Source organism: Silurus meridionalis, chromosome 20, assembly GCF_014805685.1.
Source record: "Silurus meridionalis isolate SWU-2019-XX chromosome 20, ASM1480568v1, whole genome shotgun sequence".
In the NCBI taxonomy this organism is placed as follows: domain Eukaryota; kingdom Metazoa; phylum Chordata; class Actinopteri; order Siluriformes; family Siluridae; genus Silurus; species Silurus meridionalis.
Window position 1 is genome coordinate 11588872 of NC_060903.1, and position 14724 is coordinate 11603595.

General features: G+C 36.2%; 2 protein-coding genes across 2 annotated transcripts in view; one reads left to right on the forward strand and one right to left on the reverse strand.

Moving 5' to 3' along the window:
* Positions 1-12575, forward strand: part of trim55a (tripartite motif containing 55a) — a 29191-nt gene extending 16616 nt beyond the window's left edge. The window contains exons 5-10 of the mRNA XM_046877026.1: positions 1812-1957; positions 6433-6520; positions 6723-6745; positions 6836-6960; positions 8638-8969; positions 12307-12575. Coding sequence (XP_046732982.1) covers positions 1812-1957; positions 6433-6520; positions 6723-6745; positions 6836-6960; positions 8638-8969; positions 12307-12402 — 810 coding nt within the window. The 3' untranslated portion in view covers positions 12403-12575. The remainder of the gene's footprint in view (positions 1-1811; positions 1958-6432; positions 6521-6722; positions 6746-6835; positions 6961-8637; positions 8970-12306) is intronic.
* Positions 12576-12873: 298 nt separating this feature from the next.
* Positions 12874-13287, reverse strand: LOC124403404 (corticoliberin). Its single transcript, XM_046877123.1, has one exon. The coding sequence runs from the start codon at positions 13285-13287 to the stop codon at positions 12874-12876; it is 414 nt and encodes a 137-aa protein (XP_046733079.1).
* Positions 13288-14724: the final 1437 nt, after the last annotated feature.

Sequence of the window (14724 nt, forward strand, 5' to 3'; positions counted from 1 at the left end):
GCTGGGCTGAAAAGGGTGCGCTATGAAAAGAAAAATATTGATCATGTCACCAAATAGATTAAAACCAAAGTAACAAGCCAGGTTTGAATATGTAAGAAGTAGAAAGTACAGATATTTGTGTTAAAATTTAATCAGTGAAAGTAAGTCTGAAAAATAAATAGTGAAGTAAAGTACTGATACCAGAAAAGTACAGTAACAAAGTATTTGTATTTGGTTACTTCCCATCTCTTATGCTAACAGAAATGTTTAGGACATATTATTTAATATATATGCTATATTCAGTGCAGGAGATGCAACGTGAAGGAGACTGGAGACTGTAAGGTGTTAACAGTGGACAGTGTAGCTAGACAGCATCAGATGGTGATTAGTAGGATGATTTTAGAGGTGAAGAAGAATAGGAGGAGAGTAAAGACTGAAAAAATAATAAAATGGTGGAAACTGAAGGAGGAAGACTGTAGTGTGAGATTCAGGGTAGAGGTCAGACTGGGGCTCGGTGGTGGTGAAGTGGTGCTGGATGATTGGGCAACTACTGCAGAAGTGATAAGGGAGGCAGCTAGAAAGGTGCTTGGTGTGACATCTGGAAATAGAAAGTAAGACAAAGAGACATGGTTGTGGAATGAGGAAGTACAGGACAGCATAAGGATAAAAAGGTTGGAGAAACAAAATTGGGTTCGACAGAGTGATGAGAAAAGTAAGCAGAAGTACAAGGAGATGCAGCAGCGGTTAAAGAGTGATGTGGCAAAAGCAAAGGAAAAGGCATATGAGGAGCTGTATGAGAAGTTGGACACTAAGGAAGGAGAAAAGGATTTGTATCGATTGGCCAGGCAGAGGGACCGAGCTGTGAAGGGTGTGCTATAAAGGATGTGATTAGTAAGAAGGAAGTGAGAGCAGCTATTAAGAGGATAAATAGCAAAAAGTCGGTTGGACCACATGACATACCAGTAGAAACGTGGAGCTGTTTATGAAAGATGGCAGTGGAGTTTTTAACACGATTGTTTAACAAGATTTTGGAAGGTGAGAGGATGCCTGAGGAATGGAGAAGGAGTGTGCTTGTACCGATCTTTAGGAATAAGGGAGATGTGCAGACCTGCAGTATCTACAGGGAAATTAAGATGATCAGTCACACGATGAAATTATGGGAAAGAGTAGTGGAAGCCAGGCTGAGAGAAAAGGTGACCATCTGTTAGCAACAGTATCGTTTCATGCTGAGGAATTCAATAATTATCAAAAAAATTCAACTCAACATCAAAAAGGTCACATATCTTGACCAATCTAGGTAGACAAGCATTTCTGGTCAAATAAAAATAATTACAAAACTTGACCACTTGGTGGCGCTTTCAGATGCAAAATCCTTAGAAATGGCTAAAACTACGCAAGTACTGTATTACTTGTATTACTTGTCGTGCAGTGTCTGTGTCCAGTGTGCCACAAGGATTTATGAGGACATTCGCATATCTCAAAAAACATGCCTGCTATTCGCCAATGAATTTTGAGCACCTATTACACTAGGTTTACGGAGGAATGAAACTCGGTGGGCATGTTTCTAATGTTTTTTCTTATGAGTTATGAGTTTTTTCTTATGAGTGGCAGGCAGTTGTGGCAAACTCTCCATTCATAAATAAATAAATACTCCTATGTGAATTCTGTATAGATTATATACTGTATATTTATAATTGCTGTGTTGGAACCAATGCAGACATTGTTGTCATATGTCTTGCAACTTTAATAAGTAGCCCATTTAGCTGTAAAATTTTCTAATAATTGCTGCTATAATTGATATTGCCATTGATTTCTATTTGTCATTTGCATAGGAGAATGGACGCAAGCAGAAATCACATGTGTGCGAGACATTTGATCATCTGTATGCATTGCTGGAAGATAGGAAAGGAGAGCTGACACTGAAAATCACCTCTGAACAGCAAGAGAAACTCAATTACATTAAAGGCCTACAGCGAAGGTGTAGACACACACAAACACGCACACACACACAAACACACACACACACACACACACACACACACACACACACACACACACACACACACAGCCCATGAGAGCATTAATAGGACACTGTTCTCAGGTAAGTAGGCCTGACACACAGCTAGCATTCTGAGGCATACAAAGGCAATCACTTAATGGTTGAGATGAGGGCTCTGTGCTGTCCAATCTAGATTTTTACACTGGAAGCTTTGCAAACCAAGGTTGTCTTTATGGGGCTCACGTTAAGTACAGGGCTTTTGCCATGTTAAAAGTTTGGCTACGTAGTTAAAAGTATGAAGACTATTATTTACTTTCAAACATTCTATACAATTATGTGCTGACAATTTTGGGCAAGAAGTTGGGGAACAACCTCATATGGTGTGTTGGTCAGCTGTCAACTTACAACGCCGATTCCAAAAAAGAATCAGTTAGTAAGAAGAGTCAGTTATTTGCAAATCTCATAAACCCATATTTTATTCCTGATAAAACATAGGCAGCTTATCAAATGCTTAAACTGAGGAAATATACAATTTTAAGGAAAATAAATTAGACAATTTTGAATTTGATGGCTGCAACAATCTCAAAAAGGTTTAGACAGGGCCATGTTTACCAACTGTGTAGCATCCATTCTTCTACAGTCTGTATACAGCTAAGAGCTGACATTCTGTCAATTACTCGAGTTTTGGGGGATCAATGTTGTCCCATTTATGTCTGATACAGGATTAGGGCTGGCTTAACAGTCCTTGTGGTATTTTTTTCGCTTCATTATGTGCCAAATATTTTAAATTAGAGAAAGTTCTGGATTGCAGGAAGGCCAATTTGCTACTCCAAAGCCATGCTATTGTGATAGATGCAGTATGCTAGCTGAACTCATATCACAAGCTGGATGGTCCCATGTGTTTTTTCTAGATTAGTGAGCCTATGCCTGTCTTTACTTCTTGGAGACTCTGCCTCTTTAAGATGCTCTTTTTATACCCATTCATGTTACCGACCTATAACCAATTAACCTAATTAGTTGCTAAATGTTCCTTAAGCTGTTACTGTTTAGTAAAATTTACTTTTCCAATCTTTTGTTGCTCCCATTCCAACTTGTTAACTGGAAGTTTTGCCCGATTTTTTTTTCCTTAAATTGGTACATTTCCTCAGTTTAATATTAAATTTAAACAAGATAAAAACAAGATTTAATGTTTCCTCTGTTCTACTGTGAATAAAATGTGGGTTTATAAGATCATTACATTCTGTTTTTATTGACATTTTACACACTACCCCAACTTTCTTAAAGTTGGAGTTGTACTTTTACTTTTTACTGTACATCTTCCAACCAATCTCTTACATATTAATAAGTAATAATAAGAGATAATAACACAGATATATATATATATATATATATATATATATATATATATATATATATATATATATATATATATGCACTGGCGATCAGAATTAGAGAACAATTTATAAACAAATGAACAATTCTGAAATAATGTCATCTTCACTGCTCAACAGTTAAAGGAGTTTTTGTCCTGTCTATACCATGCTACCAGAACACCTTTTCCACAAAATAACTAAGGCATTTAAAAAAACATTATTTTGCAGAAAACACACTGATCAAAATTAGAGAACACTTTCAGATTCCTCCCAGTTATTGGTGTTAATCTGGCACCTGGTGCTAATATCCTTGATTATCTGTCAACCCCTATTTAACTGGCAGCCTAACTTCCAGTTTGACTGACTCTGCAAGATGGTGGGCCGTTCTAAAGTGACTGAAAGCCTCCGGCAGCAGGTTGTCCAGATGAAGGCCAAAGGGATGACCCTATCAGCCATAGCAAGACAATTTGGTCGTTCCAAATCTGTGATTTCAAGAATATTGAATCTTTACAAACTCATTCAAGTCCACCAAGAAGGCTGGTCGTCCACGGAAGACAAATACAAGAGAGGACAGGATACTGCGGAGGATCTCAATGGGCAATTGTTTCCACGTTAAACCTCTCATTAGCAGAAAGAATCAAAAGGCTAGACTAAGCTTTGCTGAGGAGCATGTTGTGTGGACAGAGGAGAACTGGTCCAAAGTTCACTTCAGTAATGAAAGCAAGTTTAATTTATTTGGGTCCGATGGGAAACATTATGTTCGGCGACAAACTGGAGAAAGACTAAACCCAAAGTGTGTAAAGAAGTCAGTGAAAAGTGAAGGAGGAAGTGTCATGGTTTGGGGCATGTTTTCTGCAGCAGGAGTTGGGCCTCTTATACAGCTACATGGCAGAGTGAATGCAAATGTTTATAAATCAATCAATCAATCAAACTTTTTATCTTTTTATAAAGCGCATTACAACTACCAAAAGGAGCACAAGGCGCTTTCCAGTAAAGCAAAAAATAAACATTAAAAATAAAAATTTAATTAAAAGTAATAAATTAAAAATAAATGAAAAATGTAGAAAATAAATTAAAATAAGACGTTGAATCAGTTGAATCAGGGCTACGTGTTAAAAGCTTGTCTGAACAAATGAGTTTTCAACTGCGATTTAAAAATACTCAGATCAGTGACGCATCGTATGTGTAATGGAAGTGCATTCCACAGCGTTGGTCCCTGGACAGCAAATGACCGGCCTCCAAACTTTTTGTAGTTGCATTTAGGAACAACCAGAGTGGTATGTCCAGAGGAGCGAGAGTTCTGGCTGGTTGGTAGACCTTTAATAATTCGGCGAGGTACGGCGGGGCCAGATCATTAATTGTCTTGAACACAAACAGCAGGACCTTATACTCCACCCTAAACCGCACCGGAAGCCAATGAAGCGAGCGGAGGACAGGGGTGATGTGGGAGCATTTGGAGGTGTTGGTGAAAAGATGTGCTGCCGCGTTCTGTACCATTTGGAACCGATTTAAAAGTGATTGGTTAAGTCCAGTGTAAAGGGCATTACAATAGTCAATTCTCGAGCTGATGAAGGCATGTATAGCTTTTTCAAGGTCAGCTTGGGACAAGAAAGATTTGACCTTGCTAAGGAGCCTTAGCTGATAAAAGCTCGCCTTCACTACTGCACTGATCTGCTTATCGAAGTGCATACTTTGGTCAGAAATAACACCCAGGTTACGCACGGTAGGTGCAAACTGAGGTGTAGGAGGACCAAAACTCGGAGAACTGCTGGGTAAGTCCGAGCTAAACAGGATGTACTCAGTCTTTTCTTCATTTAGATGAAGGAAGTTCTGGGAAAGCCACTGTTTAATATCCTGAAGGCAACTATGGAAAGGGTCCATTGCAGAACGATTATTCTGAATCACAGGAAGATAGATCTGGAGGTCATCAGCACACAAATTAAATTGAACATTATGATTGGAGATGAGTTGTCCAAGTGGCAGCATATAGAGTGAGAACAGAATAGGACCAATAATAGATCCCTGAAGCACACCAGATGACAGAGGAGCAACTGAGGAAGAATGATCATCCAGCATTACTGAAAAAGTTCTGTTAGTGAGGTATAATGAGAACCAATTTAGTTCTGCACCCTGCAGACCAACAACATGTTGAAGACGAGAGATGAGGATGGCATGATCCATTATATCAAATGCAGTGGTAAGGTCCAGTTATCAGAACATATGGTTCCTTCCCTGGTTTCATCACCCAATCAGCCCACAGTGTTCATGCAGGACAACGCTCCATGTCACACAGCAAAACGGGTAAAGCAGTTCCTTGAAACTGAAAACATTGAAATAATGACATGGCCTGCCCAGAGTGCTGATCTCAGCCCAATAGAGAACCTCTGGAAAATCCTTTGTGACAAAGTTATGGCCAAGAAACCCACTACAGTCACCGAACTGTGGAGGAGACTGGAAGAAGAGTGGACCAAAATCACACCAGAGCAGTGTGAGAGACTAGTGCTGTCCTGTGGCCGCAGATGTGCTGAAGTCATTCAGAGCAGAGGCCTGTACACTTCCTACTAACTGCTGACTGTTGTAACCTTCAGAAAATTTTGTTGTAATCTTTTTCCATTCTACAGTCATTGTTGTTCTCTAATTTTGATCAGTGTGTTTTCTGCAAAATAATGTTTTTTTTTTTTAAATACCTTAGTTATTTTGTGGGAAAGGTGTTCTGGTAGCATGGTATAGACAGGACAAAAACTCCTTCAACTGTTGAGCAGTGAAGAAAACATTATTTCAGAATTGTTCAATTGTTTATAAATTGTTCTCTAATTTTGATCACCAGTGTGTGTGTGTGTGTGTATATATATATATATATATATATATATATATATATATATATATATATATATATATATATATATATATATATATATATATATATATATATATATATATATATATATATATATGTGTGTTGTGTTGTGTTGTGTTGTGTGTGTGTGTGTGTGTGTGTGTGTGTGTGTGTGTGTGTGTGTGTTGTGTTGTGTGAACAAACAGCAATCAACTTCAGAGTTATTAGCTTTATTGCTTGCACAGGTACACAGAGCACCTGGACAAGAGTGCAAAGCTGGTGGAAACAGGAATACACACCATGGAGGAACCAGAGATGGCCATCTTCCTTCAGGTCACAGATAGACACTTGTAAAATAGTTTTCTGTTTACTATTTATTATGTTTTTCTTACTATAGTAAAAGAAATCTTATGTCTGGAGCTTGAGCTTTTACACTTTCGATTGCAGATGCATAATGTTTCTATACTTTTAGAATATAAATACTTCTTGACCTAAATTTTATTTGTCTCTTGCTCTTTCTTGCCCTTTCTAACAGACTTCAAAACCTTTACTACAGAAGTGAGTGACCACAGCACAATTTATTATGGAATTAATAAGGATTTAGTTTTAACTTCAGTTCCTGTGAAATGTTTCCCTTTTCTCTTTCAGAATAACAGAGGGCAAAAACACTTCTCACTTGGAGAAGTTGGAGCGTGGTTATGAAAATATGGATCATTTTACTGTCAGTTTTGACAATGAGAGGAGAGCCATCTATAACATTGACTTTATTGGAGGTAATTCTGTGGGTTTACAAGTTTGTAAAATTGTAAAACAGGTAATCAACAATACATAATGAACTACATACATATATACATAATACATAAGTTAAAGTGCAAAAAAAAATTTTTGAGTATCTTGGGAATTTCTGGAATTAAAAATTCATAATCATTTATATCACTTTTGAACCAGGCCTGTAATATAATGCCTTTATGTATCTGTATATGTAAAGTCGCATCTAAATATGAAAACAGATTTTAACATTTTAAAACACAGTTCAAAATGTTCAAATCTGTTTCCATATTTAGATTTGAACTAGATATTATTTAAATATAAATGTTACCTCTTTGCCATGGAAACATAGGAAACACTGAGTAAAACAATGCTGCTGGTCAAATGAGTGATTTTTTTGAAATTCACATTTTATAACGAAAGCAAATTGGAAACCCTTATTTGATTTCCTTAAACGGGACACCCACTAGAACTTTCTGGCCATTTTTTTAGGCTCTAATGTAACTAAATAAAGCAAGCTAAATATATATGTACCAGCATTGTGTGAGGGGAAGTTTGGAGCTGGACTAAAACAGAGAGCCCTGATTAGTCTCATCAGCCGCAGGTGTTTCTTACCGCTCGTTCCGTCCGGCTCCGCCCTCCACTAGTGCACCACTGGTACAATATAGTTGTATGTCAAATCAAGAAATACTTTATAGTTATAATTTATTATCAATTTTAATCATACACATTAAACAATAATGTTATTAAATTTCCTTTAGTTTTTGTAATTTTACAGTATTTTATCATTAGAGTATGATAAAGAAAAAAATCATTGACTATATCATTATCTATGAAAACCTGGGGGTGTTAGAAAAGAGCATAAGTAATGAGATTGGTGCCATGATGGACTACCCATATATTGTTGTATAGCAAATAATCAGAATTAATTTAATAAATTTTTACCAATTGACCTAAACATTATGAACTAATGTTTCTTGTGAAAATGATCAGTGTTTCTCTCTTGGTCTAAAAGTTGGTCTCTTGTGTAACTGTGAGATGTAGTTGGGCTGGAATTTATGCTAAAACCTGGAAACTTGGTTATTGATAATACCTAAAAAACCCATGAACGAAGAGCTGCTAAACTGAATGCTAGATGACTGTTACTCTCAAGATTAATTAAATAGTAGCTTATATTATAATTTAAAGATCTTGACTTCATCTTGCTATTTGTTAATGTTGTCATGCACACCAAAATTGTAATAGATGCAGTGCACAATGTTGCTCTAAATACTGTACTGTGTATGTTTCAATACTGATGGTGCACTGGATTGCAGCCAGTGTAATGACTATTAGAGTTAACTATATAATGCATCAAGAATGTGCTTAGAACACAATTGTCACAAAAAAAACGTGCTCATGATATAAACTGATTAACTATTTATATATATAACATAAAAATATGTCACAATATTATTAGGTCCTAATATTTCCAAAACCATTGTTTTAATGAACCTTTTAATTAGAACCCAGTGACTGGTAGAAATAGTTTTCTAGCTGGTGGAAACTGTGTGTGTGTGTGTGTGTGTGTGTGTGTGTGTGTGTGTGTGTGTGTGTGTGTGTGTGTGTTTATATTCTTTAATGCTAGCTGCAGTTTTTCAGTGTATTCCATAAATTTTGATGCAGTAATTTGTTCTCTTCAGATGACAATGAAGATGGTGACAGTAATGATGAGGAAGAGGAAGATGAAGTAGTTAATGATGCACATATCAGTGGCAGGACTCAGGAGCCTGAAGGATTAAACACCTCCCCAGTAAAGCAAAGTCCTTTCCTGACTCCAAGCTCCCCATCAGTTGCGGACACTGCACCTCAGCTGACTAGTGGTCTAAGCCCTGCCCTGACACTGGACCCCAGTGCAGCACAAAATACACCACCAATAACTCAGACCATGACCACCAATATGGCACAGAATATATCTTCAGTCACACCCACTCCAAGCACAGCCCCCAGCACTTTAGAAAATACAGCCACAGAGGTAAAACAATTCAACCCTGCACATAATTCCAAAAGAGATAACCAGATATACTGCATGAATCAACACTAATGACTAAGCTCATTCTAGATCTATATTCTTTGCCAGACTTTCCTAATATGGGTGCTTTTTGTTTGATCATCTTACACAAAATGCTTACATCTAAATTGTGTATGTGAGTGGAAGAGTCTTCAAATGCCAGGCCATAGATATACACTGTATAGACAAAAGTATTGGGACACTTGACCATTATGCCAACATGAACTATAATGACATTTCATTGTAAATACATTACATATGGAGTTGGTCCCCATTTGCAACTATAATAGCTTATACTTTTCAGGTAGACTTTCCACAAACTTTTATTTATTCAGTAGAGATTTTGTGAGGTCAGGCAATGGCCTGTGCTTTTCCACCACTCCATTCAACATTTCATTATACAATCCCAATTCCAAATATTCCAAAATGTATGTAAATGTAATTTAAAACAGAATGCAATGATTAGCAAATCTCATAAACACATATTTAGTCACAATTAAACATAGAAAACATCAAGTGTTTGAAAATTAGGAAATGTGCCATTATACAGAAAAAATAATATGATTTCACATTTAAAAAAAGTTGGAATAGTGCCAACATAACTGTTACTGGAAAAAAAACAGCTGCGGGAATATTTTGCAACTAATTAGTAAATTGGTAACAGGTCAGGTACATGACCAGGCATAAAAATATTCTGAGGGCCAAGGTTCACCAGTCTGTGAAAACTTTGTCTACAAATTGTGAAACAAACGCAAAAAAATGTTCCCCAACATAAAGTGGAGACTTTGTAGATCATAAGATCTACAAAGATTATGTCATCTAAATTATATAAACAAAAGATTTAGTGACTCTAGAGAAATCTCTGTGCACAAGGAACAATCCATATTGGATGCTTGTGTTATTTGGGCCCTCTGGTAGCACCAAATTAAAAGCAAGTTAAAGCTGTTTTGTGCAAAAGAAGAAGCCATATGTAAACATTATCCAGAAATTTTGCCATCATCTGAGGGCCATAGCTCAATTAAACTTTACTGAGGCAAGGTGGAAAACTGTTCTGGGTCAGTTGAACAGAAATTAGAAATTAAAAAAAAAATTCTGTTTCTGCATCCTCTGGATTAATGTTACTATCACTACTACTAATGCGACTATTCATCTTGTTATCAGTGCTGAAAATCCTGCAACTCTGATGACATGGAGGTGCACTTGTGCTATTGAATGGGCAGCTTTCACATCTGGAAAGGTGCCATTAATGCTAAACGTTACTTACAAGATTTAGAGCATATGCTTCCATTCAGATGATTTTTAAGGGAAAGCCTGGCATACTTTAGCAAGACAATGCTAAACCGCTTATTGCATCTATTACAACAGCATGGCTTCATATTAGCAGACTTTTCACCAATTAAAAAACATTTGAGCAGCTAGAATCCTGTATCAGATACAATTGGGACAGCATTCCTCTCCCAAAACTATAGCAACTTGTTTCCTCAGTTCCCAACTTATACAGACTGATTAAAAGAACAGGGCATGTAACACAGCGGTAAACATGGCACAGTTCCAAATTTTTTGAGATCAAATAAATTTTTTTATTGTTAACCTTATTGTTTTGCTTAAAATATAATATGTTCCCAGTTTAAACATTTGATATGTTCTATTGTGGAATGTGGAAATACTCTTATTCTCATTATTAAACATAGCTGTGAGTTCTATGGTTTTCTTATGATTTCACTATACAATTAATTAATATCTGTTTACGATAAGATTTTCTTCCAACCAGATTTCTTCAATAAAGAATTAGACTTTCAGGTTTTAATAATGCATTGGACAGTTCTCAAAGCAATTTTAGTTCTTTTAGAATAAGCTCCTTGTTTGTTTTCTTTGCTTCATGCAGGCCAATAATTTCACCTTTCTGAAACATTGTAACATCTTTTTCCATGACCACATGATATGTCTTCTGACGTGGTTGTTTAAGTACCGTAATTTCCGGACTATTAAGCGCACCCAAATATAAGCCGCACCCACTGAATTTTACAAAGATTTTTATTTTGAACATAAATACGCTGCACCTGTCTATAAACATTGAAACTAATAAACTTTACACAGGCTTTAACGAAATACAGTGTCTGTTACACGACTTGTATTTAAACAGTAGCCTACCAAGAAAGTCATTGTTCACTGTCTTCCTCCTTACTTTCACAACAATTTCTCTCGAGAGTTTTGGCTTCGTCGTGCGTTTAAAAATCACCATCGGTGAAGCTTTTCTCCCGATGCCATGCAGCTCAGAACACAGGTGAAGTGTGTTTTTTCATGCCCGGTTGTTTTCAGCGTGACAAATGATTCTCATTTCCTGTTGACAGTACGAGTGAGCGGCAGGTCAAACGTCAGAGGAACCTCATCCATATTTATGATGTGGTGTGACCCGATTCAATGGGAGCGTGATTTAACATAAAGAGTTTCATTGGTTCACCTGAAACCGTTCGGCAATTTCATTTGTCTAATGTCATTGGTCTAAATTTTTTGGCTTGAAGTTTGTGAAACCGTGAAAAACCCAGGAAAAATCCATAAATTAGCCGCTTCAAAGCGTGGGAAAAAAGTAGCTCCTTATAGTCCGAAAAAATACGGTAATAAGAACCTACTGCATCATGATTTAATGACTTGTTAAAAGTAAAATATATTTAACTGCAGTAATTATCTTGATGTCAACCCATTTTAAAATCTGTGGCATTATTTGAAAGTCCACAAGCAGTGCCCAAATTACTTGAAAAGATTTCAGCAAATATCTCAATAAAAGCTACAAAGCTGGTAGACACATATCCCAAAAAGCTTGAAGCAAACAGCAATACGTGACTACAAAATATAATTGTGTTGAATACATATAAAATGCTACTTTAGTTTTTTAGTTTACATCAAAATCTTTTCTATAAATAAATCCATAAATTAATACATTCATAAGTTTTAAATTAATTGATTTTGATTTTCAGTGTTAAAAAAATTAACTATCAGAACACACCTAAACAGAATACACATTTCAGTGTATTATTTGTAATACAATAATTAGCCAAAGGTCTGAATACTTTTGCAAGACAATTTTATTTAATGTATGACAAAAATGTAGTATATGTCAGAATATTTAACCAATTGCTCTCGTTTTGTTTTGATTGGCCACTCCCCTGATTTAGAAAAATATATAGTTAGTCAAAGAGTATTGTGTTTTTTAATGCTTTATCTCTCTCTCCCTCCTCTCTCTCTCTCTCTCTCTCTCTCTCTCCTCTCTCTCTCTCTCTATCTCTCTCCTTCTTCTTTTTAGGGGTCCGCCAACCCCAGTGAGGGAATTACCACTCAAACCTCAGATGGCCTTCCACGCCATGTTTTCTCCTTTTCCTGGCTCAATACACCCAAGTAAAATTTATGGGGACGTTTTTTTCCTTATGTATATTTACCAGGAATTCAACAGAGACAAAATTTCTTTGTGACTCTTTATTACTTTTGTCCCCTAAAGGAATAGTTTATAGACACAATTTTTATATATATATATATATATATATATATATATATATATATATATATATATATATATATATATATATATATATACACACACAGCAGTATGACAATGCGTTGGACAACAAAGAGAAATTCCAGATGTCAAATTCACATCAATTAAATGTTTTATCTGCTTCATAAGGTGTAAGTGTGAAAAAATAAAAGTCTATTTCTCTACTGTAATCTGCAGTAATCATTGCAGTACTACACCGCGACACAGTTCAATACAAAATAAACAATAAACGAATAAAAAATATGAAAAAGCTTTAAACTAAAAAATCAATAGGATGGGCATTATAATTTAAAAGTTTGAGGGAATCTCGAAAAGCATTTACTTCCCAAAGAAGTCCATGATTTTTCTGTTGTTGTTCGCCTGCTGAGCTAACTGTTCAGCCCGTGCCATCTCCAGCACCTCACGCAGCAGGTGAAATGTCAAATCCAAAGAGATTGGCGGTTCGTCACCCCTGCGCTTTCTCTCAGCCGAGTCCGGCAGCTGGATAAAGTTGTCTGTTAAAACGTTTCCAAGCTCATCCACATCTTCCTGCAACAGACTCTGCTTTGGGTTGTCGAGCCTGATGAAGTACTGTTCTCCTAGTCGTATGAGGATTGGTAGAACTGGATGCTGCTGTTCCGTTAGTCTAAAGCCAGTGAGCTCATCCTTAAAGCTGGCTATTGCCTTGCATTTGTTGCACGGAATGAAAGTGCAGAGCATCGCCACCAACGCAAACACAACGTACCGCTTCATTTAGAGCTTTGCTCAGCGATCTGTAAATGTAAACTCAATTACTGACAAGTTCACCCATTGGCCTAACCAGTTAGCACTTATAAAGATGGGAAAATGTCAGGACCGAAGCAAAACTGAAAACCTTTTACTTTCCATGCAATTGAATGTAATTTGGAAATCCAAACAATTTTTTACCAGCATATATGGCCAGTATGACTAAACTAATATAAGCTCAAATTAAAAGCTCTTGCAGTGAAAACAATTTGCAAAACTTGTGTCCGTTAAAAATGAATTGCTTATAAGACTAGTAATATTGCTCTAAACTCTAAACATTTTATCATTATGTTTCTTACCGGGTAAATGAGTTTCTTATCGGCCAAATGAATGAAAAGAATCTTACCTGCAAAGGTGTTAATGCTGTTTTAATGTTAAGAGATGAGTGGAAAAGTGTGTCCTTTACCTGACTCTCAATCACAAGCAGACAAAAGTCCCTGCAACACGAGCTTCGATTCAATTTATAGCCGAGAGGTGTGTTTAACTTTACCATGCTCATGCCACACTTCATTACTCCTCAATGGGACAGCTAATAAGTTGGTAATTAAAATTAGTAATTTCTTTTTAAAGAAAACTAATTTATGACTGCAAAATGGCTTTAATAATCAGACATAAAATTTAAGGCATTTAGCTGATGCCTCACACCCACATGGCACAGGTGGAAGCATAACTTAATGGTTTGAGGTTTTTTTGCTGCACAAACGTTTGGAGAATTATATTAGGTAAAAGTTATTAAAGCATATATATATATATATATATATATATATATATATATATATATATATGTGTGTGTGTGTGTGTGTGTGTGTGTGTGTGTGTGTGTGTGTGTGTGTGTGTGTGTGTGTAGTTATTTCCTATGGACTGCAGCTATTTGGAACCAACTTTACCATACAACGTGACAATGACCTGAAGCATACATCCAAGCTCTGTAAATGTTATAGAGAGCAAGCAGTCAGCAGGAGTGTTATCAATCATACAATGGCCTTTCCAGTCACAAGAACTAAATCCTATTAAACTGTCCTGTAATGAACTGGATCGCCAGCTCAGAAAGAAATATCCAGCTCATGAAGTACACATTTGGCAAGTTTTACATGAGGCATTGAGAAAGTATTTTAGCTGAATGTGTAAATGAACTAAGTGTGGACAAATATGAACAAATATGGAATTATTAAATATGGAATTAAAATAAGGTTTGTCACATTTCAATGTTTCAGATCATCAAATTAATTTAAATAATAGTAAAAGATAACACAAGTGAACACAACATGCATTTTTTAAATTAATGCTTTTATTATTGAGGGAAAACAAAATTTAAAACTACATGGCCCTGTGTGAAAAATTGTTTGCCCCTAAACCTAATAACTGGTTGGGCCACCCTTAACTGCAATCAAGCGTTTGCGATAA